The sequence below is a fragment of the Neofelis nebulosa genome, chromosome 1 (assembly GCF_028018385.1).
Source record: "Neofelis nebulosa isolate mNeoNeb1 chromosome 1, mNeoNeb1.pri, whole genome shotgun sequence".
NCBI classification, from domain to species: Eukaryota; Metazoa; Chordata; class Mammalia; order Carnivora; family Felidae; genus Neofelis; species Neofelis nebulosa.
In genome coordinates this window covers 122,448,205-122,470,404 of record NC_080782.1, presented here as the reverse complement: position 1 = coordinate 122,470,404, position 22,200 = coordinate 122,448,205, and the positions used below count along the sequence as shown (strand labels likewise).

The 22,200-nt window shown below is 40.7% G+C and overlaps 1 protein-coding gene across 10 annotated transcripts; it reads left to right on the top strand.

Moving 5' to 3' along the window:
* Nucleotides 1-227: 227 nt before the first annotated feature.
* RNF14 (ring finger protein 14) lies at nt 228-18,682 on the top strand. Of its 10 annotated transcripts, XM_058733265.1 has the most exons (11): nt 366-704; nt 1,082-1,159; nt 1,264-1,399; nt 2,719-2,894; nt 5,097-5,264; nt 6,339-6,490; nt 9,337-9,864; nt 10,736-10,964; nt 13,935-14,107; nt 14,990-15,120; nt 17,271-18,682. In XM_058733265.1, exons 5-11 carry the CDS (start codon nt 5,111-5,113, stop codon nt 17,326-17,328), a joined length of 1,425 nt encoding a protein of 474 aa, XP_058589248.1. In that variant the 5' UTR covers nt 366-704; nt 1,082-1,159; nt 1,264-1,399; nt 2,719-2,894; nt 5,097-5,110; the 3' UTR covers nt 17,329-18,682. The 10 variants fall into 10 exon arrangements, with proteins under 10 accessions (XP_058589264.1, XP_058589239.1, XP_058589302.1 ...); XM_058733256.1 differs by lacking the exons at nt 366-704; nt 1,082-1,159 and adding an exon at nt 234-352; XM_058733273.1 differs by lacking the exon at nt 1,082-1,159.
* The last annotated feature ends 3,518 nt before the right edge of the window (nt 18,683-22,200 follow it).

Below are 22,200 nucleotides of genomic sequence, written 5' to 3'. Positions count from 1 at the left end.
CTGTCTCCCTCTCACCTCTAGGGATTGGCAAAATTTCGAATTCCAGGGCCCATCCCAGAACTACGGAAAGGAACCTCCTGGTCACAGAATCTGCATTTCTACCCACTTCTCCAGAGGCAAACAAATTTACCAGGCGAGGCGGGGAGAGTGGTGACGGCGATCGCCCAAGCACCGCCGCCTTTGGCCTTCAGGGGGCGGCCGAGGGACCGGGCGGTCACGGCGGCTGCGCAAGCCCTCCCCTCGCCGGGCCGCCAGCCGGATCCGCGCGGCTCAGCTGACAGTTCCAAACACGGAAGAGGCGGTGCCGAGCGCTGGTTGAGCCGGGCGTCTCCAGGCCGGGGCGGCGGTGGCGGTGAGCGGACCAGGGCTAGGGCGGAGGGCGGAACTTTTGGGCCCGGCGCGGCGGGGTGGCCTGAAGCGACGGTGTGGACCGAGCTCCGGGCGCGCGAGGCAGAGAAGAACGGCCGGGCCGGGACTGCTCTGTGGGCCTGAGCCTCCCAGACCTGGGACAGGGCGTCCCCAGCCCGGTCCGGCTAAGAGCCCAACCCTCTTCCCACTCGGGGCGCTCAGAGGAGGAAGGGGAAGGCCCAGGCCCTGTTGGTTCGGGACACCTGGGTCTCGCTCACATCTCACGTTCTTGCAGCGTCCTCTGTGTCCGAGCGCCGGGGCAGGTAGCGAGGCTGGGGCCTGCCCCCGGGTTGTAGGTGAGTCGTACCAACAACGACTCAGCACCCCGGGTGGTGAGCGTTGGGGACACACTCGGCGGCGTGCTCATTCCGGAGCCAGGGCTGACCCCAGCTCGACACTTTGCACGGTGTGGCCTGGGAGAATGAGGAGGATTTTCGCAGGCCGAAGGGAAACCCGGCGGAGGAGGGCTTCCCTCGCTGGTGTAGCAGTTTCCGTTTGCCGAGACTAGTAGTAAACTTAATATCTGTCGGATGGCTTGGGGGTTCGTCTCGTTCCTGGGTTACAGATGAAGAAACAGTGGTCTGAACCCAGATTTAGTTACATATTAGCTTTGTGACCTTGGGCCGGAAACGGACTTAAACTGTCATTTTTCTCATCCGTGTAATGCAAATAGAGGACTTGCTGCTTGGGGCTGTGGGAATCTGCCAGGAGTTAATGCATTTAAAGTGCTTAGCACAATGCCTGACACACGGTAAGAACTCGGTGTTACTTTTCTCGGTGTTATTGTGACTCCTGCTTCTAGTGGGCTGTAGCAAAGCAGTCACTGAACCTTAGAATTCTGGTCCCCCTTTTCAGCACGCTGCATCTTAAACCAGTTCAGTTACATATTTGTCTCCATTGTCAAACGCAAGGCACTGCTAGATGCTGAGAGCAACACACTGATGCAAAAGACTTGAAACTTGCCCTTAAGGAGCTAATGTGGCCTGAAAGTGTAAGTTCATAAACTATTGTAATGCAAAGTGGGATGTGATAATGTCATAGAAAAGTTACCGTAAAAAAAAAAAGTTTGCTGGATTTTTAAAGACAGGACATCTAATTGAAAATTTCTACATGGAATAGGGTCTTTGGAGATGAGTCTTGAAAGCTGAGTGGATAGAATGAAAATGAAATGTAGGTCTGTCATGTGAATTAAGGCACTGGGACCTGGTGGCAGCTTCAGAAGCTGGGGTTTGTGCGGTAGGTTTTGAGGAGCTGTGGATGGGAAACTCTGGTTGAAGTAGAGCTTAATCCTAGCTGCACATTAGAATCACCTGGAGAGCTTGGGCAACTACTGATGCTTGATTTAATTGCTTGATTTAATGGCCTGGGTATTGAGATTTTAAAAAGCAGCTCCCCAGGTGATTCCCATGTGCAGACAAGATGGAGAAGAGTAACCTAAAACCTGAATCATTATAAAATCATCTCTCACCCCATTTACAAATGTTTACACTGGAAGAAACAAACTTAATTGTTTAGCATTAAATAAGGTAATGTGTAAGGACCTAATACAATATGTAATAGGCGCTCAATGAATGTAAATTGATTGTGACTTTCATTCTTAGTTTATTTGGGAGTCACACATCTGAGAATTTGGTTTCAGAATTACCATTTCTTACAGGATTTTTACATAAAACTTCAGAGTGTTCTTAGGATTCTCCATAACCCATTTATCGACCACCCTCCACTTCCATTTACTCCCAGTTGAGAAGTCTGGCTCTAAAATTTTCAAAGTAGAACTTGAAAGTGTGTGTATATGTGTACCTTTGCACGCTTTTGTTCTATTTTTAAATATCTTGCTGTCACACTCAAATTGACCTAATGTTGAGTGTCCCTAGCAGGATTAATTTCATAGCAGGTAAGAGGAAGAACTGGAGGGGGATAGAAAATGAAAGAATAGAAGAAGCGAAAGAAGAAGGGAGAAACAAAAACAAAACAAATCCAAGAAGATGCTTAGATGTTTATTATGAGACATGGTGTGCTCAACTCTCATATGATGTTGGTATTCCACCTTGACTCCTCCCAGGGCTGAGGGCAGTCAGATAAGGCTTCTCACACTGCTGGGGCCTTGTAAACACTCCTTTAACCACATGGCTCTGTCCTAAAGAAAGACTAGGCTGTCCTAAAGAAAGTAATAGGCAGCTGTAGATTGATTGACTATATGTTAGGATGTGTTTGACTTAACTGGTAATAATGGAAATTTGGAATTAAAATTTGGTGAGGGTCCTGACACCATCTTCTGGGTTTTTTTTGTTTTTGTTTTTTTTTCTGCAGATGGCAGGATTTCTATAGTATATCTAGCATGAGTTCCAGATCTTGGCATTTTATCCAGCTTCGACACTCTTATCTCCACCCCCTGGAGAATAAATGGGATTTGCATGAATTCCACATTCTGAATTGAAAGACAGACTGCATTGCTAATAGCCTTTTCTTCTGATTGTTAATAACAGGTACTAACTCACCTCAACTAGAATATGTTAGTGTGTTCTGTTTGGGATGGGAATGTAGCTTAAGCAGAACCATGAGGATCTGCTGGGAAAAAAAAAAAAATTATTTTTTAAATGGAATCATTTTAAATGAATTTGTTCAAATTTTGAAGTGTCACCTTTTATAATGTCCTAACTTTGCAATTGTGTATGCTTAAATTAAAAAATGTTAGGGGCGCCTGGGTGGCGCAGTCGGTTAAGCGTCCGACTTCAGCCAGGTCACGATCTCGCAGTCCGTGAGTTCGAGCCCCGCGTCAGGCTCTGGGCTGATGGCTCGGAGCCCGGAGCCTGTTTCCGATTCTGTGTCTCCCTCTCTCTCTGCCCCTCCCCCGGTCATGCTCTGTCTCTCTCCGTCCCAAAAATAAATAAAAAAAAAACGTTGGAGAAAAAAAAAAAAAAAAAAATTAAAAAAAAAATAAAAAATGTTAGTCAAGAGGGGGCATTTGCAAATCCAGTTATACTCCAGTATTTTAATTGACAGAATGGTAATTTTTTGTTTTAATAAAGTAATTTTCACAGATACTCATTACATATTTTTCCACATTTAAATTATCTGAAATTGTGGTGCATCTTTCAGTTGCTACAATTAAAAAGTATCAATTTTACATTTTAATTATAGCATATTTTCATTCTCAGTTTCACCTGAAATAATGGTAGATCTTAAAATTATTTTTAATAAGTCTGGTGGTATTTTAAAAGTTTAATGTTAGGGACACCTGAGCATCTGACTCTTGATAACAGCTCAGGTCGTCATCTCCTGGTGAGTGAGATTGAGCTCCCTGTTGGGCTCTGCACTGACAGTGTGGAGCCTGCTTGGGATTCTCTCTCTCCCCCTCTCTCTCTGCCCCTCCCCCACTTGGGCACGTGTGTGCTCTCTGTCTCTCAAAATAAATAAACATTAAAAAATATAAAAATTTGATGTTATTTTGCTGCTTCCTCAGTTATCTAACCCTCTTATATAGTATCTGTCCCTGTAGCATTCTCTAGAACAGGGTGTTCTGAACTGGGAGCCATCCCCCACTGCACCCCTGGGGGGCACATTTGACTATATTGAGGGGGAAGCACACTGTTGGCATATTGTAGGTTGAAGCCGGGGGGCGCCTGGGTCGCTCAGTTGGTTAACTGTCTGACTTCAGCTCAGGTCATGATCTCGTGGTTTGTGGGTTTGAGCCCTGTGTTGGGCTCTGCTGATAGCTCAGAGCCTGGAGTCTCTGCTTCAGATGCTGTGTCTCCCCCTCTCTCTGCCCCTTCCATGCTCATGCTCTGTCTCTCTCTGTCTCTTAATAATAAATAAACATTAAAGAAAAATTTAGTAGATTGAAGCCAGGGATGCTGGTACATATCCTGTAAGGCTCAGGATAGCCTCCTACTACAAAGAATTGTTTGTTCCAAAAGGTTAGTAGTACCGAGGTTGAAGAAAACCTGCCCTAGAGACTTTTAGGGATTTAGAAAATTCATTTAGGGGTGCCTGAATGGCTTGGTTGGAGCAATTTATGGTTCTTGATCTCGGAGTTGCTACTTCAAGCCCCACGTTGGGTGTAGAGATTACTTAAATAAATAAAACTTAAAAAAAATAATAAATAATTCATTTGTTTTTAGTAAGTATATTACCTATACTTTGACTTTTTTTTTTTTTTTTTTTAAGAGTGTGAGCAGAGGAGGGGCCGAGGGAGAGAGAGAATCTCAAAAGCAAGCTCCATGCTCAGTACAGGGCTTGATCCCATGACCCTGGGATCATGACCTGAGCCTAAATCAAGAGTCAGACACTCAGCCGACTAAGCCCCCCAGGGGTCCCTACTTTGACTAATTTTGTGAGCAAGGCAATTTGCTAGGATTGGTGGACAAGTCAGAATAATTTGAAAATTTTTAAAAAATTTTTAGATCATGCCTTTTTTCCCTAAATTTCTGATGTCTGTTACAGTCAGCACTTAGAAGCACCACAATCATCATTTTTGAAAAAGCTGTTACTATTGCAAAGGAACTGGAGTATTAGATGTGTCTATCACTTTTAGTTGAGCAGAAGATTGATAGTATTGGTTAATTCTTTGCAGTTTTTTGGGTGCAACTTTAACCTTTTTTGGGGGGTGAGGGTGGGGATTGCCCCTAGATTTTTCCAAACTCTCTGCCTTTTCTATTCTTAACTGATTTGGATTAACTTAACTTCAGCTCCAGAAAATTAAATGTCGTCAGAAGACCGAGAAGCTCAGGAGGATGAGTTGCTGGCCCTGGCGAGTATTTACGATGGAGATGAATTTAGGAAAGCAGAGTCTGTCCAAGGTGGAGAAACCAGGATCTATTTGGACTTGCCGCAGAATTTCAAGATATTCGTGAGCGGTTAGTTAATAATACTCTCTTAAACAGATTTTTCTAAATAAAAGTTATTCTCAATTTCTTAGTGTACCCTAAATTATTTACCATCTTGTGTTTATAGGCATTGGTGATAGATGGTAGTATTACAGATTTAATGCATGTTCCTGTTTTAATTGAAAATTGGACTGAGGGTGCATAGTTTTCAATTTGATTTGCCTTTTGACCACTGAATTGGGATATTATCCCGCATATTTCATGCATCCTAATCTTCTAACTAGCAGTTTATCAGCTATGAGTCATTAGTTGTTAAACAGGAATAATAAAAGAGAAAATGACATCATGTACATGAAAACGCTTGGAAAGTTTTAAAGTACCGTGGTGGTTGTCAATACTATTTGGTTTCCAGAATCATTTCAACTACCATAAGCCTGTGACGTGCTGTTACTCTGTGACCTTTTGCTTCAGAAAAAAAACACACACAAAAATAAAAAATTGCTGCTTTTGATACAGACGTTCACAAAAGACTTTGATGCACACTTTCTCAAAATGTTTCTACTATAAAGGCCTTGAGTAAAGAAAGTAAGGGTAATAATCTAAAATGAAACTTCGTGAGAGTGTTGTGTGCTGTATCTTGCCCTCGAGCCTGAGATCGTTGTGTTGGCACAAATTGTCCCAACTATGATTCATGGGAAGTTGGCACATGCTGGTCTAAGTAGGTCATAGCTCTTGGATAGAAATAAAAATCCTTTTCTCTAGATAGTGTCTTTAATCATCTACTGTAAAACAACAACAAAAGAAAACATTGTGTATTACTTACTAGTGTTAGGAATTGTACTCACAAGTATGTACAAGAGTAAGTTATGTGTCTTCCTTAGAAATGTCATGGTGCTTAGTAGATTTTTCAGGGGCTTATAAGATTTTTTTTCTTTTTTTTAAAGGTGGTGGCTATGAAGTTATAATTAGGAAATAGAAGGTGCTTTGGGGGAGGGTTTTTATCCCCTCAGCTAAAGCGTTAGTCTTTCTTGAGCACCTGCTCAATAGTAATGGACACTCAAGTGTTGACCGACTGATTCTTTCTAATTTTTGTTTTTGGTTCAGGCAATTCAAATGAGTGTCTCCAGAATAGTGGCTTTGAATACACCATTTGCTTTCTGCCTCCACTTGTGCTGAACTTTGAACTGCCACCAGATTATCCATCCTCCTCCCCACCTTCATTCACACTTAGTGGCAAATGGCTGTCACCAACTCAGGTTAGACCCGAAACTTAATTTCTCCTATCCATTTTTAGAAAGTTAAAAAATCATCTTTAATTGAAGACTACTACCTTGATGATCTTGAATTCAGTGCATGAAGAACAAATGGCTTTGATTTTGTAATTTTTTCCCCTTGCCTTCATGAAACCTGATGTTAATGAATTGAAAGTGGTGTTTTAGAAAGGAACGGCAGTAATTAGGATGACTGATTATTGTGAATTGCAGTATGAGTAATTTTTAATCAAGTATATATATTTTTTCTTCTCTTGCTATTTTTCCCATCTAATCTGTATTGCAATAGAGACTATAAGGTCCTTCTCGTTTTCCTTAGATGTTGGTATGCCTTTTTTTTCTTAGTTTCTTATCCATTCCTTAAATCAAAGATTTAACTGTAATTAGGAAGGCTAAAGTTGTGCTGATGTAGTTACAATAAACAAATTAGCTACGTAAACAGAATAAGTGCTTTTATTTTTAGAGATCTGTAAATAACAAATAATTGTTGACTGGTCTCACATGGATGTAAATACACACAACTAGAAATGTGTATGTATCTCCTATGTCACGAAGAGGTCTCCTATCTCTTCCTGTACCTTCTATCTCACGAAGGTTTGAGACCTTATATTACGAACCTTGTATTATGAAGCCTTCATTTCCTCCGGCTTATATATCCTTTTCAAGTAATAACCTCGACTCTTGATTGAGACATAAGTATGACTTGAAGCTAATATAAAGCCCTCTGAGATAGAGAATGGATCAATAGCAGCTACTTTTCTACAAGTCGTGATGAAGATTGATAGGCTGATGTATATTAAGACAAAAGCTGTCAGAGTTCCTTGACCTCAAGGAACAGCTTGTCAGTTTTTCCTGTTTGATCATGGAGTTTTTATTCCACCTCACTGACTAGTCTAATCTTTGAGTGCTTTTGTAAAATTGAGCTTATGGTTTAAAAACAAAATTAAATTTTACAGAAGGATAATACATGTAGAATAGAAAGGAGTATTATTACCTTACATTCTGATATCTGGGCCAGAGGCAATACATGCAAGACAGTGGATTATTTGCCCAAGAATGTCAAGGCTGTTTGACATTTAGATCACTGAAAGCTGACTGAATTATTTAGATATTTATAATCACATTTCTCCAGAGAGCTTTTGATACTTTGTATCCATGCCTGTGTGCACACACTCACACAAGCACAAAACAAGGACAGATAAACTGAGTGCATGGCTGCAGTTTCAGATTCCAGCCAAGTAGCATCTCCTTACTGCTGGCTTTTGGGAGTGTGGGGAGAGGAGGGTTGTTTGTTATTTTATGTGTTACAGCTGAAATAACAGTAGGATTCCCTGTCAGATAAATTGTTATGCGTATAATTGATCTTTTAATTGGCCTTGTATTCCTTCTTGGTTCAATTCTTGTTGGTTGCTGGGCCCTGCTTCCTTGACATTGTGAATGTCACCTGTTGATAGTGAAGTTGACACATGGTCCTATCTGTCACTGGATTGGGGTTGGTAGAAGGGAAGTGGGTTTAACCTCATAGTATTTTCCATTATGCCTCCCCCGATATATATACATACACATACACAGTCTCTCTCTTATTCTTTCCTCCTTACATTTATGTGTACCCCAGCTGCCCCTTTTGAGAAGGGGTGGAGAAAAAAAGAGGATTGAGAATGGTTCTTCATTGGACTTGGTGGCCCAAATAGCACTCAGAGTTTCCCTTTTCGTATTTAGTACATTTTACACATTTCAGCAGGTTTCTCAAAAGTATGATTGATCTTATAAGCATATTCATGTACATGTGAAAAAGCATTTTGAACGGTATTTAACATCCTAAGTTTTTAAGTTCAGGAAGTGTTTAAGTTCATGCTTATATAGGGTTTAGTGAATGGCACTGTGCAGAGCAAGGAACAGAAAATGTGGTCCTTTTTCACTTGTTATTTAAATTTACAAAATTTGTCTGCATCTGGAAGGCTTATTTTTTTGTGTTTAGCTAAAAAGAAAAGCTGCTTATAATTCCTGAGCTCTACTTACCAATATTTTACATTTCTAATGGAAAATCCTCTTATATTTGCCTTTCAAATTGAACACACCACCTTTAAAGAGGAAAAGTCGAAGTAGTTTAAATTTGGTTGCTCAGCTTAGAGAGTGTGAGCTTTCCCTATGGCAGCCGAATCATGTTGAGGGCTTATAATCGTGTCCAGGTTCCATAGCATTCTGTGTCCCTTCATTAACCAGGATCTGGTGTAAGCTCAGATTGCTTAGTTAAAACCAGCTTATAAATCTGAATAACAAGGATTCTGAGGTTGGATTCTGTTAGTTACTCTTTCTCTTGAGTTGGCTGTTTGATAGGACTGAAAGCTAGAATTAAAAACTTGGACGATATTTTTAAACTGCCCTCTTTCTATTATGCAGGGTACCTACAGGGCTAGGACTCCAAAGGAATAGAAATAGTTCATTTTAAAATTAGCTCTCTTTCTCCTACACGAGATATGTAGCAACACTAAAACAAAGAACAAATAAAGAATCGAAAACTCCTCCACCTCAGTGGCCCCTATGTAAACCTGTGCCCTTCACAGCCTTGCCATGTCTCTTGTTTTCATGGTACTTCTTTTAGTTTTTGACTTTGTTTTCTGCTGTGACTCACATTGTTGGATAGTTAAAGAATATAAGAATATTCTTACTCTCTTTCCAGCACAGTTTATCACAGCAGTAAAACAAACAAAAAACATGTTTGGAATTGTAAGGGCCTAACTTAGAGGTTAAAAAGATTTCAAGAGAAATGAGGAGTTGACAGTATCCTCCTCTTTCCAAACTCACCAGCACCCTCGTGTGTTTCCTCCTAGCTGTCTGCTCTTTGCAAGCACTTAGACAACCTGTGGGAAGAACACCGTGGCAGCGTGGTCCTGTTCGCTTGGATGCAGTTTCTTAAGGAAGAGACCTTAGCATACCTGAATATTGTCTCTCCTTTTGAGCTCAAGATGGGTTCTCAGAAAAAGGTGCAGAGAAGGATGGCTCAAGCCTCCCCCAGCACAGAGCTAGCTTTTGGAGGAGCTGCTGGATCCGATGTTGACCAAGAGGAAGCTGTGGATGAGCGAGCGGTGCAGGATGTGGAATCGCTGTCGAGTCTGATCCAGGAAATCTTGGACTTCGATCAAGCTCAGCAGATTAAATGCTTTAACAGTAAATTGTTCCTGTGCAATATCTGTTTCTGTGAGAAGCTGGGTAGCGAATGCATGTACTTCCTGGAGTGCAGGCACGTGTACTGCAAAGCCTGTCTAAAGGACTACTTTGAAATCCAGATCAGAGATGGCCAAGTTCAGTGCCTCAACTGCCCAGAACCCAAGTGCTCTTCGGTGGCCACTCCTGGTCAGGTAATCCTCTGCTCTCTTCAAAGCTGCCTCCCGTTTCTCTTTCCCAAAGGGAGATGTTTTCTCAGGATTTTCCTTGCTAGGGCTCATCAGGCCAGGCTGAGGCCTTGGAGCCAGCCCACAAATAGTTTCACTGTATCCATCAAGAATGCTGGGGTCTTATTGTTGAAGCCAGTGTAAATGCTTCCTTTGCTGGACTTGGAATGGGCAGTTCTTGGCAAAGATGAGTGTTAGAAAAGTAATTATAAAGTGTTCTGGTGATTTACTTTGTTTATCTGCTGGATTCCCATCAACCCTGGAGAATCACTAGCCTGCCTTTGTGTGAGGTTTGGATCTGAAGAGCATATCCTTAGAATGGGTAACAATCAGGGACGGGGTACTTGGCTTGACTCTTTTTTTTAAATCAACTTTGTTAAGCCATCACTATACCCATTTTTTGTTTTTTAATGTTTATTCACTTTTGAGAGAGACAGAGACAGAGCTTGAGCAGGGGAGGGGCAGAGAGAGAGGGAGACACAGAATCTGAAGCAGGCTCCAGGTTCTGAGCTGTCAGCACAGAGCCCAGCGTGGGGCTCAAACTCACAGACCACCGTGAGATGATGACCTGAGCCGAAGTGAGACGCGCAACTGACTGAGCCACCCAGGCGCCCCCACTATACCCATTTAAAGTGTACGTTGGCTCAGCTTTCACACATTTGTAGACCCATATAACTACCACCTCAGTCAGGGTCTAGACTTGTCACATTTGGTTTGATTTTGAAGTGAGATAGAGTGTTTTGATTCATGTGAACTTAGCACCGGCATTTTAAGGATCTCCCCAGAATCAGAACCGTTTGGGCATCTTTAAACTTGCGTGGTTTATTTTTCCCTCCAGGTCAAAGAGCTAGTGGAAACAGAGTTATTTGCCCGCTATGACCGCCTTCTCCTCCAGTCCACCTTGGACTTGATGGCAGATGTGGTGTATTGTCCCCGCCCCTGCTGCCAGTTGCCTGTGATGCAGGAGCCCGGTTGCACCATGGGCATCTGCTCTAGTTGCAATTTTGCCTTCTGTACCTTGTGCAGATTGACTTACCACGGGGTCTCTCCATGTAAGGTAACTGCTGGTAAGTGTTAACTGTGTCAACTCAGTCCTCCTATCCTCTATGCCACCCGCCACCCCCCCGCCAAAAAAAAATCCTTATCACTTCAGTCCTTCCATTTGGAAGTGTTCCTTCAACAGATATTTTTGTTTCAGTTACTGTCCTAGGCTCTGGGGTATCGTAGTGACCAAATACCCTCATGGAACTTATATTTTAATGGGTAGGCAAACAGAACAATAATGATATTAGATGGTTTTAAGTGCTATGGAGGAAAAAAAATAAAGCAGGAACAGAATATGAAGTGGCTTGAGGTTTTATACTTAGGGAAACCAGGGGAAGGCCTCTCTGGCAAAGCGGTTTGAATAAAGACTTGAAGAAGGAACTAAGGAAACGGCCATGCAGATACCAGGGGACCATTACAGAGAAGGAATGGCAAGGTCATTTCTTTTTTTAAATTTTTTTTTTTTCAACGTTTTTTATTTATTTTTGGGACAGAGAGAGACAGAGCATGAATGGGGGAGGGGCAGAGAGAGAGGGAGACACAGAATCGGAAACAGGCTCCAGGCTCCGAGCCATCAGCCCAGAGCCTGACACGGGGCTCGAACTCACGGACTGCGAGATCGTGACCTGGCTGAAGTCGGACGCTTAACCGACTGCGCCACCCAGGCGCCCCAAGGTCATTTCTATCTATCAACGTGGAATAATGTAGCTCCTAGTTGGCAAGTGCAGACCATCTTAGCCGCCACTCTTGTTTCCATGGCACATACATCTGATCAGTCATCAAGTTCTTTGTCACTGAGCCCAGGAAAGTCTCAGAATCTTCCTCAACACGTAACTTCAGAAAGCCACCATTTTTTAAAGTGGACACAGGAGGTGGAACCTGTTTGCTAATTCTGATCTAAATAAGGATTGAGAAATCAGGCGTTGACCTCAGTTTGACCGGACTTTGATGGCTTAGTCTTTCTCAGACTAACAGGGATAATGATAATAGCTACTATTCATAGGGCTATTGTCAGGATAAAATAAACTATTGTAGTGCTCCTCGAAGTTGGTATTGTTGTTAAACTGGTCTGTGACAAGATAAATAAATTGAGAGGTCTAGAAAGGTACAGTGATTTCACAGAGTAATTTTATGTCCGATCTAATAAAAATTTAAGCTTAGGTTTTTTTGTCTTATTATTTGTCTAATAATTCATTTGATTGTATTTTGTGAAAATACTGGTCCTTGGCAGAGTGGTGGGGGAAATACTGGTTCTTCAACATAGTTTGGGAATGAGAGCTAATACGTGTAAAATGCAAAATGGTAACCATTAATGCCATTATTACTGTGGTTCCTAATTGCTATCGTAAACAGAGTGTCAGTATCTCCAAGAAAGTAACCCTAAGGGGAGAATGAGCGAATACTTCCAGTTTGCCTAGAGCAGAGTATTATAGTAGATATGGGCAGATGGGATGGAGACTTCACCAGAGTATAATAGAAGCCTTTGCTTTAGACTTGTATAACCTTATCATTGAGGAGCTGAGGTGTGTTTCAGGTGTTTCATAACATTTGTGGAAGAAATCAAAGGGGCTTGGGGGCTTCAGCAAAATTAAGAATCCCTTTCTGTATCTATTCATGCCTGTATATCTATATATTGGATAGTACTATATAAAATACATAAAATACTAACAATTATTTTGAGAACTTTAGTGCAATAATCTTTGCTCTTAAGATATCTGGGAACACAAAAGTGCTTTGAATTTTTAGAGGGATAAAAATGACAGGATAAGAAGATACAGGTCTGCAGCTTCTAAGTAGAGGTGATGGAGCCATGGGAATGTACGATACAGAGAGAGAAAGCTTCCCCAAAAGATTCACTACATAAAAAGACCTCTAATGAGTATGAGGAAAATAAACTAATAAAATAATTATAACGTTATTGAGAGAGGTTTTCAATGAAAATGTTGAAAAACTAAGGTAATAGAATGTGAACAAAAGCCTTTGTCTGCAAGTAAAGCCTTTGGGACTGGCTGCCTGTTACATTTGAGTTAAGTGCTAGAGCTGTGCAGCCAGAGAGAAGAATATCAAGGGGAAACGTTGACAGGAGGGACTTTGCAGTACCTGTGGGTGGCAAGTGTTATTTGTTGACTTTTGTTGTATACAGAATCGAAGACTCTTAGCTCTTAAGCCAAAGATACTTTTGTTTATTTGGTAGGCCTTGTTATTATCAAAGGGTGAATGATGCTGACTTCATGGAAAATGAGTGTGTGTTTCAACCTTTGTGTCTTTTAGCTAAGCCATTCTTTAACAGTATGCCGCTGGTTGCACAACCATGTCAACATTATTAACTCAAAGTCAACGAGAAAGATGGCCTCTTATTCTAATACCTTGAGCAAGTCCAACTTCTCTAGCTGGAGGATTCTTCTATGTTCTTTGTTATTTGTACATGTGTCATTTTTACCTAGTTATAACCTAAAATATGCCCTTTTCTGGATTCTGTAATGAGTATTTTAGTTGAGTTGTAGCCATCTCATTTATAAGTTTTTTTTGTTTTTTTTTTTTTAACGTTTATTCATTTTTGAGACAGAGAGAGACAGAGCATGGATGGGGGAGGGTCAGAGAGAGGGAGACACAGAATCTGAAACAGGCTCCAGGCTCTGAGCTCTCAGCACAGAGCCTGACGCAGGGCTCGAACTCACGGACCGCGAGCTCATGACCTGAGCTGAAGTCGGCCACTTAACCGACTGAGCCACCCAGGCGCCCCTCATTTATAAGTTTTTAATAACTAAAAATGATGTCATTAACATCATTTGTGGTTATTCCCTTGGACTTTAATTTGTTTGCCATTGTTACATGCATCTCCGTGCATATAACTTCATTTTGGATTATTTCCTTATGATTAAAGTCCCAGTAATAACATTATTGAATAATCAAAGGGTTATGACCATTTTTAAATGGTTTTTAGTCAGCTTTGCAAAGTTGTATAAAAGTTAATTTTCCATTTCATTTTCCAGAGAAATTAATAGACCTACGCAATGAGTACCTGCAAGCAGATGAGGCCAATAAAAGATTTTTGGAACAGAGGTATGGCAAGAGGGTGATTCAGAAGGCGCTGGAAGAGATGGAAAGTAAGGAATGGCTAGAAAAGAACTCAAAGAGCTGCCCGTGTTGTGGGACTCCCATAGAGGTAAAGGTTCGGGACAGACTTGGCAGACAGATTTGCAAGCTCGTTACGATTGCCTGAAGAAGCCTATTGTTTATGATTAGGGAAACATATTTATCAAACCTTACTTGGAAGATGCAAATTCACTACTAAATATTGATCTTAAGTGGATGTAGACTTCCTTTTCAAAATGCTTTCACAAAGTGAAAATTATTCTCACATTGTTTTCACATCAAAATGGAATGGGTTATGATGAAGCCACAGTAGAGCTACAATAAACTCTTACCTCATCTCCATGATATAAAAACTCACGTCTGGCTTCTTAGAACTAATTATCCTGGAATTTAACACACCTGCGTACGAAGTAAACACTTAGGAAACGACATTTTCCTATTAACTTGAGCCAAAATAGACATTTAAATGTATTGCTTCTTGACACAATCTTAATGTTTTAAAATCAGAATTTATCTTTGCATTTGGTTCTCCCATTCTGATCCATTATACCTGAACTGAACCTGGTGGTGATTTTCCAGTTACTCCACTAAGGAAACTGGCATTCTGTTGAACCACTTCAGACGTGCCTCAGCCCTCTGTTAGAGTCGAGGACTTGATACCAAATGTTTACTTAGATTAAACTACACGTTCCACGTATAATACACACATTTGGTTTGTATCTCCTGTTGATCAGAAAAGTTTTGCTAAGTATCTAGTTGTAGGTACACCTGCTGAATATTTTCTATATTCTACTTGTAATGTGTAATAGTTACAGCATGTTCCCTGCGTATTTAAACCCTGCACGGGGTAAAAGGAGAAGTCGAGGAGGACATCGTACTGAATCTTTTTGGCATGTGCTTTCCTCTTGCTTTAATAGCCCTGGTATTTTTCTCTTTCCATCTTTCCCACCAGAAATTAGATGGTTGTAACAAGATGACATGTACTGGATGTATGCAATATTTCTGTTGGATTTGCATGGGTTCTCTCTCTAGAGCAAACCCTTATAAACATTTCACTGATCCTGCTTCCCCGTGTTTTAATCGGTATGTATACATAATCCTGTAGTCTCAGAAACAGATTTTGGACCATTTTTCGTAGAGAATTCTCTTACATATTTTCTCACATATATGGACTTCTATATTTTCTTGTGAGTTTATGTTGAAAATATGCCACTGGGAAATTTTATTTTTTATCCTCCTCAGTGAAAAATTTCAAACATAAATAAAAGTTGAAAGACTGTGGTTAATAGGATATCTTCTACCAAAATGAACGATTGATAGTATTTTGCCGTATTTATTTTCTAATACTTGACTCTAAGTTGGAGATAGGATACTTTATCTCTAAATACTTCCACATTATCACCTAAAATAAGAAAATTCTTCTACATAACATAGTACTTAAAGAAATTTAGTGATGGTGGCATATTATCTCCTAATAAACATATTTAAAACTTCCCAATGACTCCTAAAAATATCTTTTAAAGCTGTGTTATTGAGCCACAATATAATCAAATTCAAAGATTTTATTTGGCTTTGTCTTTCTAGTCTCTTAATAGAGAAGAGTTTTTCCCACTTTTTTATTTTTTAAGTTTATTTATTTTTGAGAGAGAGCACACAAGCGGGAGAGGGATAGAGAGAGAGGGAGGGAGACACAGAATCTGAAGCAGGCTCTAGGTTCTGAGCTGTCAGCACAGAGCCCAACTTGGGGCTGGAACCCACAAACTGCGAGATCATGACCTGAGCCAAAGTCGGAGGCTTAACCAACTGAGCTACCCAGGGGCCCCTTCCACTTAAAAAAAAAAAAAAAAAAGTTAAAGATTTATTTATTTAGACAGTGTGCACGTGAGCAGGGGAGGGGCAGAAAGAGAAGGAAAGGGAATCCCAAGCAGGGTCCTCACTGTCAGTGCAGAGTCTGACATGGCGCTCAGAATCACCAACCTTAAGATCATGACCTGAGCCAAAATTAAGAGTTGGACACTTAACCGATTAAGCCATCCAGGTGGCTCTGCTCACCCTTTTTTTTTTTGTTGGATGCATTGAGGAAAACATTGACATTTTAGAGAGTCCAGGCCACTTGTCTTATAGAACATCTTACTTTCTAGAGTTTTCTTCATGTTGTCTTTTAGTTACTCTGTCCTCTATCCTGTAAATTGGAAGTTAGGTCTAGACTGAGTTTGAATATATTTAGAGTTAACATTTTTGACAAGAATACTTGTGTACTTCATTTTATATCGCATTAGGTCCGTAATGTCAGGCTCTCCCATTGTTAGTATGCTGCTCAGTTCTGTTGCTTGCTCCATTGTAATTGTAAGTTTTCTTGGCATGCCTGTGTGGCTCAGGGGTTAGGTGTCTGACTTCAGCTCAGGTCATGATCTCACAGTTCCTGAGGTTCCTGAGTTTGAGCCCCACATTGGGCTCTGCGCTGGTGCTGTGGAGCCTGCTTGGGAATCTTGCCTCTGTCTGCCCCTGCTATGCTCTCTCAAATATATTTTTAAAAAATGTAAGGTTTTGGGTTTTTTTGTGTGTGTGATTAGTAAGTAATATCTGGGGTGATGTCTTGGCACAGTGAAAATATCCTGTTTTCAACAGCTATCATTTCAGTGTCAGTTTATGATCTTTCTTAAGAGGCATATGTATAGTACCTAAAATCATTGGTGTTACCTAACTGTAAGAAAAGTTGAAGAAACAGGTTCTCTCCATGAACCATTCTAAATCTAGTGTTGAAAATTACATGAATTTTAGGTAACATTGGAAAGAAAAACGAATTGGCAACTATAAAGCATTCTACCAGTGGAGAATGCAAGGGTGATGAGGTAGAGTAGAGTGACTCACGTGTAATAGAGTTACAGTGGTTTAGAAGAGTTCACCTTCTTCTGGATTGCCTGACTTCCCTAATCCTGGTTTATTCCATTTACTGTATACATTGAGTATCAGGTTTTTGATACCCATTTCCCCTTATTGTTAATCCTTGGCCTTAAAGAGTTTGTCTGGATCTGAAAAGGGCTATTCTTGTAAACTTTAAGACAGCTTGTTCAGAGGGACCCATATTTCAGCCCTCCTCAGTATAGTGATTGAGAGAAAGGAAAAGCTGTTCAAAGATGTTATCAGAAGAGTGCAGAAGGTAATTTTGAGAGAAGGAAAGAGATTATATTTTTTCCAAGTGCATAAAAATGTACCTTATTTTATACTTCCAGGTTGTTCCATGCTGTGGATGTTAATGGAGATATTTGGGAAGATGAGATTGAAGACTAGTTAACTCCTGCTCAAGATAAGGAAATGGAATGGTTTACCCAAATCTTGTGTCAAGTACACAAAATAGTTTTGCAAGATATTTAGGGTACCATTTATGCACTCATCCTTTGTAGAAGATGTGGAAGAACAAGGTTTATATTTCCATGTGGTACTACTGATAAAGGCACATGCACACGTTTTTCAGTGTAACATAGAGAAAATTATAAGCCAAAGGTTCAATGAAAACTAGAGAATATTAAATACTACAGTGTGCCCGAAGCTCTGAATAGTTAAAAAGTAAATATTTATTTTCTTCCCCAAGCTTTAGGTGAAGAGAGGAGTCAAGAGTTAAAGTTATAGACCTTTTTATCTGAAAGCATCCCTCTAAGACATTATGGGGGAGTCCCCTCAGTACTGCTCCTTATGACTGGGGTAGGTAGAAAGAAGCCTTATTAAAATTGTACCAAGAGCCTGATCTCATTTACTCCAGGTCATGTTCCTTTCACCCTAAGTTTCTGCCAAGTGACTTTTCTTTGAGGAAGCCCTTTTACTCAGTAACTGATTGGATGACCCAGTGTCATTTTGATCTGCTTTTCCAAATAGAAATTTATAGATAATTTAAAAAATCTTTTTAATGCCAAAAACACTGTGGGCCAGCTGGTATTTATTAGTGGTGTATAGTTCACTGGTTTTGAGCCCAGTCTAGAATTTAATGATACTGGCTCAGAAGAATTTCAGTCCTATTCAGCTCTTCTGGGTGGTAGAGCCTAGATTCAAAATGACTTGTCTTTGCTACCCTTTGTTCTACGCTGTCTCCCTTCACTCATGCCCTACCTTCCATTAGTAAGGACAATTTTAATATTAACTCCAGCTCATATTTTTATTTATGCTGGAATAGGAGAAAGCCTAATATATTCCCAAGCTGAACAAGCTGCATTTTTTAAAATTACCTCTATTTTGAACTCCCCACCGTTGTAGTTTGAGTCCTAATTTTCTGAATTCTTTTTAAAGGTCTTCTCTAATGAGCTATGGAAATTTGGCTTCCTACCCTTTTTTGCAACAGCACTATTTTGGGGGATAATTTTGGCTTGATTCCTAGATCCCTGTTTCTGGATTTTGATGGCTTTTTGAAAAATTGTCTTTCCTTGTGGTTTGGTGAATGACTTGGTAGCAAAATGATTTTTTGAAAAAGAGGACAGAGGGATACAGCTGCAGCTGTGAACGTGTTCTTTTTTCCCAACTTGTCATTGAAAATTGGGGAATCACTTTTAACCATTTTATGTGTGTGTATCCAGAGTCAGCAAAGACTGTTTCTGGATTGTCAATGAGGCTGCTTAATCTTAAAAATAAAAATAATTTAAAAATTGTCTTATAATTAGAGCAGAGTTGCTGCTGTTCTGTCTCCAAGGCAACTGATCACATTTTTAAAAAATTTGATGGCATGTAACACATATTCTTAAAGTGAACAGAAAAAAAGTCATGGAATAGCACCTGTTCTTTTATCCAGACTCGTGACTGAACTTAGGTTTTTAGGGCCCATATTTTGTTTCAACCATATGGTTCATGAGCTTTCGTTTTGCACATTTTATGTAAGAACTAAAGTTAATTTCATATATATATGTGTGTGTGTGTATATATATGTATATATATATATTTTTTTAAGCTTGTGTATTTTTTTTTTTAATTTTTTTAACGTTTATTTATTTTTGAGACAGAGGGAAACAGAGCATGAATGGGGGAGGGTCAGAGAGAGGGAGACACAGAATCTGAAACAGGCTCCAGGCTCTGAGCTGTCAGCACAGAGCCCGACGCGGGGCTCGAACCCACGGACCGTAAGATCATGACCTGAGCCGGGGCGCCTGGGTGGCGCAGTTGGTTAAGCGTCCGACTTCAGCCAGGTCACGATCTCGCGGTCCGTGAGTTCGAGCCCCGCGTCAGGCTCTGGGCTGATGGCTCGGAGCCTGGAGCCTGTTTCTGATTCTGTGTCTCCCTCTCTCTCTGCCCCTCCCCCGTTCATGCTCTGTCTCTCTCTGTCCCAAAAATAAATAAAAAACGTTGAAAAAAAAAATTTAAAAAAAAAAAGATCATGACCTGAGCCAAAGTCGGCCGCTTAACTGACCGAGCCACCCAGGTGCCCCTTACTTGTGTATTTTTGAGAGGGGCAGAGAGAGAGAGGGGGGGAGAGAGAGAATCCCAAGCAGGCTCTGCACCATCATCATGGAGCCTGATGGGTTCCATGGAGCCCTCATGGGCTCGAACCCATGAGACTGCGAGATCATGACCTGAGCCGAAATCAAGAGTTAGACACTTAACCGACTGAGCCATCCAGGTGCCCCAGGACTAAAGTAAATTTATTAAAGAATAAGTTGAAAATTAAAAAAAAAAAAGAATAAGTTGAATATAATAAATGTAAATTAAAACACTTATACAGCATATACCTAAGAAGAGTGGCTCTGTGATGGAATGGGAATTCAGTTGAGATGTTTTCACTAGTAGCCACTCAGAAGTTCTTTAGTTCATGGACTAGTTGGTATTTGCTAGAGACTATTTTATTTTAGGGTTTTGCACATTATGTTGTTGATAAATGGAAGTAGGAAAGAAAGCTTTATAATGCACTTCTGTAAGAGAAATGGGAGGTTTCTCTTTACAATTTTAAAAAACACAGGTGGTTAGTCTTAGACTTGTTTGTTCATCTGAATGTTCCATCCTTTCTTCCGTAGGTACAAAATTTTCACCATCCAATTATAACAAAGACAATAGGGTTTATAAAGTCTTATTTTTGAAGCATGTGTTATGAGGTAATTTTAAGATGGTACAGTTCTCCTGGGGCGCCTGGGTAGCTCAGTCGGTTAAGGGACCGACTTGAGCTCAGGTTGTGATCTCGCAGTTCACAAGTTCGAGCCCCGCATCAGGCTCTGTGCTGACGGCCGAGAGCCTGGAGCCTGCTTCAGATTTTGGGTCTCCCTCTCTCTCTGCCCCTCCCCTGCTCACACTCGGTCTCCCTCTCAAAAATAAATAAAAACATTAAGGAAAATTAAAAAAAAAAAATGGTACAGTTCTGGGTGGAGTACTTTTTTTAATATACGTGCTGCCAAAGCGAGCACAATAGAGTACTTTTTAAAATTGTATTTATTTGGAGAGGGAGAGTGCATGCGTGAGTGGGGGAAAGGGGTAGAGAAAGAGGGAGAATCCCAAGCAGGCTCCATGCTATCAGCGCAGAGTCTGATGCAGGGCTCAATCCCGTGACCTGAGCCAAAATCAAGAGTTGGACACTTAACCTACTGAGCCACCGAGGCGCCCCTTGGGTAGAGTACTTTTGTCTCTCAGTAAAATGAAAGATTGGGGTAACCACACATGCCCTGTGAAATACATGACTTTGTGGAAGTTTGGTATATCAAGAAACTATATGATAGAATAAGGAGTGTTGTACCTAGTTTAATTTCATGAAGGCCTTTTGTTACAAGTGGGCCGAGATTTGTCATAAATTGACATGAACCTCATGTATCCTTTTGGTGGGCACGAGAGAGCAAAGGGTCCCTGTACAGACTGCCAGGTCATCATGTTCAAAAGTGTAGTTTGAAGAGGCTGCATCTCTTGATTTAAATAAAAGGTTTGAGTCTAGAACAGATAAATGAAAATAAGCTACAGAATAACTTGGAAAGTTAAAATACAAGTTTTGTGACTTTTTAAGGTTGTGATTGAACAGACTTAAGGGCCCACTCTGTCAATTGAATTGCCTCTTGTCCCATTCTCTTTTGAAGTAAACATTTTTAGAAGTTTGAGATTTACAGAAAAATTGCAGAGATAGTACAGAGTTCTGTTATATTCCACACAGGCTTCCCCCTATTACTAGCATCTTACATTAGTATGATACAGTTCTCACAATAATGAACAAATATTGATTATTAGTAACAAGAGTCCATACTTGTTTCAGATTTCTTTAGTTTTTTTCCTAATGACCTTGAGCTGTTTGCAGATCCCATCTAGAATACCGCCTATTACATTTAGTCATCACGCTTTCTTAGGCTCCTCTTGGCTGGCACAGTCAAGATCCCATCCATTTTTATTGTTAATATTACTTAAACAGCCATTAGATCTTGATGTACCTGGGTTGGTCACGAGCTGCAACCTTTTCTTTTTTCTTTTTTCCTTTTTTTTTTTTTTACATGTACACATGAGCAGAGGATGGGGGGCAGAGGGAGAGAGAGAGAGAGAGAGAGAGAGAGAGAGAGAATCCTAAGCAGGCTCCGTGCCCAGCAAGAAGCCCAGCGCGGGGCTTGATCCCACAACTGTGAGATCATGACATGAGCCTAAGTCAAGAGTTGGACACTCAACTGACTGAGCCACCCTGGTACTCCTGAAAACCTTTTCTTGAAGACTGATGACCTAATCCTAGCAGGCTCAGCAAATCATTGAACATTTTGTTTGAGGTCTTTTTGTAGCTTTAAATCCGTTATTTCTCAGGACATTTCACTGGCTTTATATGGAATTTTAGGCAATGTACCTGTTATGGTCATTTTCCAAATCAGCTTATTGAGGAAATGGTGAAACTGGATAAGTTTTTTGTTTTTTGGGTTTTTTTTTAAGATTTTATTTTTAAGTAATTTCTATACCTGACGTGGGGCTCAGACTCAAACTCCTAAGATTGAGTCGCATGCTGTACTGACTGAGCCAGCCAGGTACCGCTAAACTGGGTAAGGTGATGAGACTTGTGGGTCATCCGGACCCACAGGCCTGAGAGGGCAAGCTTGCAGTCTCAGCTAAATACCGCATCCAGCAAGTAAGGAGATGGATAATGGAGAAGAGACTTGGCAGCCGCTCTCCCAGTCTTCTAGTATTGTCAGCAAGGTCATTTTGTTTCTTAAATTTATTGAAGTAATCTCTACACTCAAT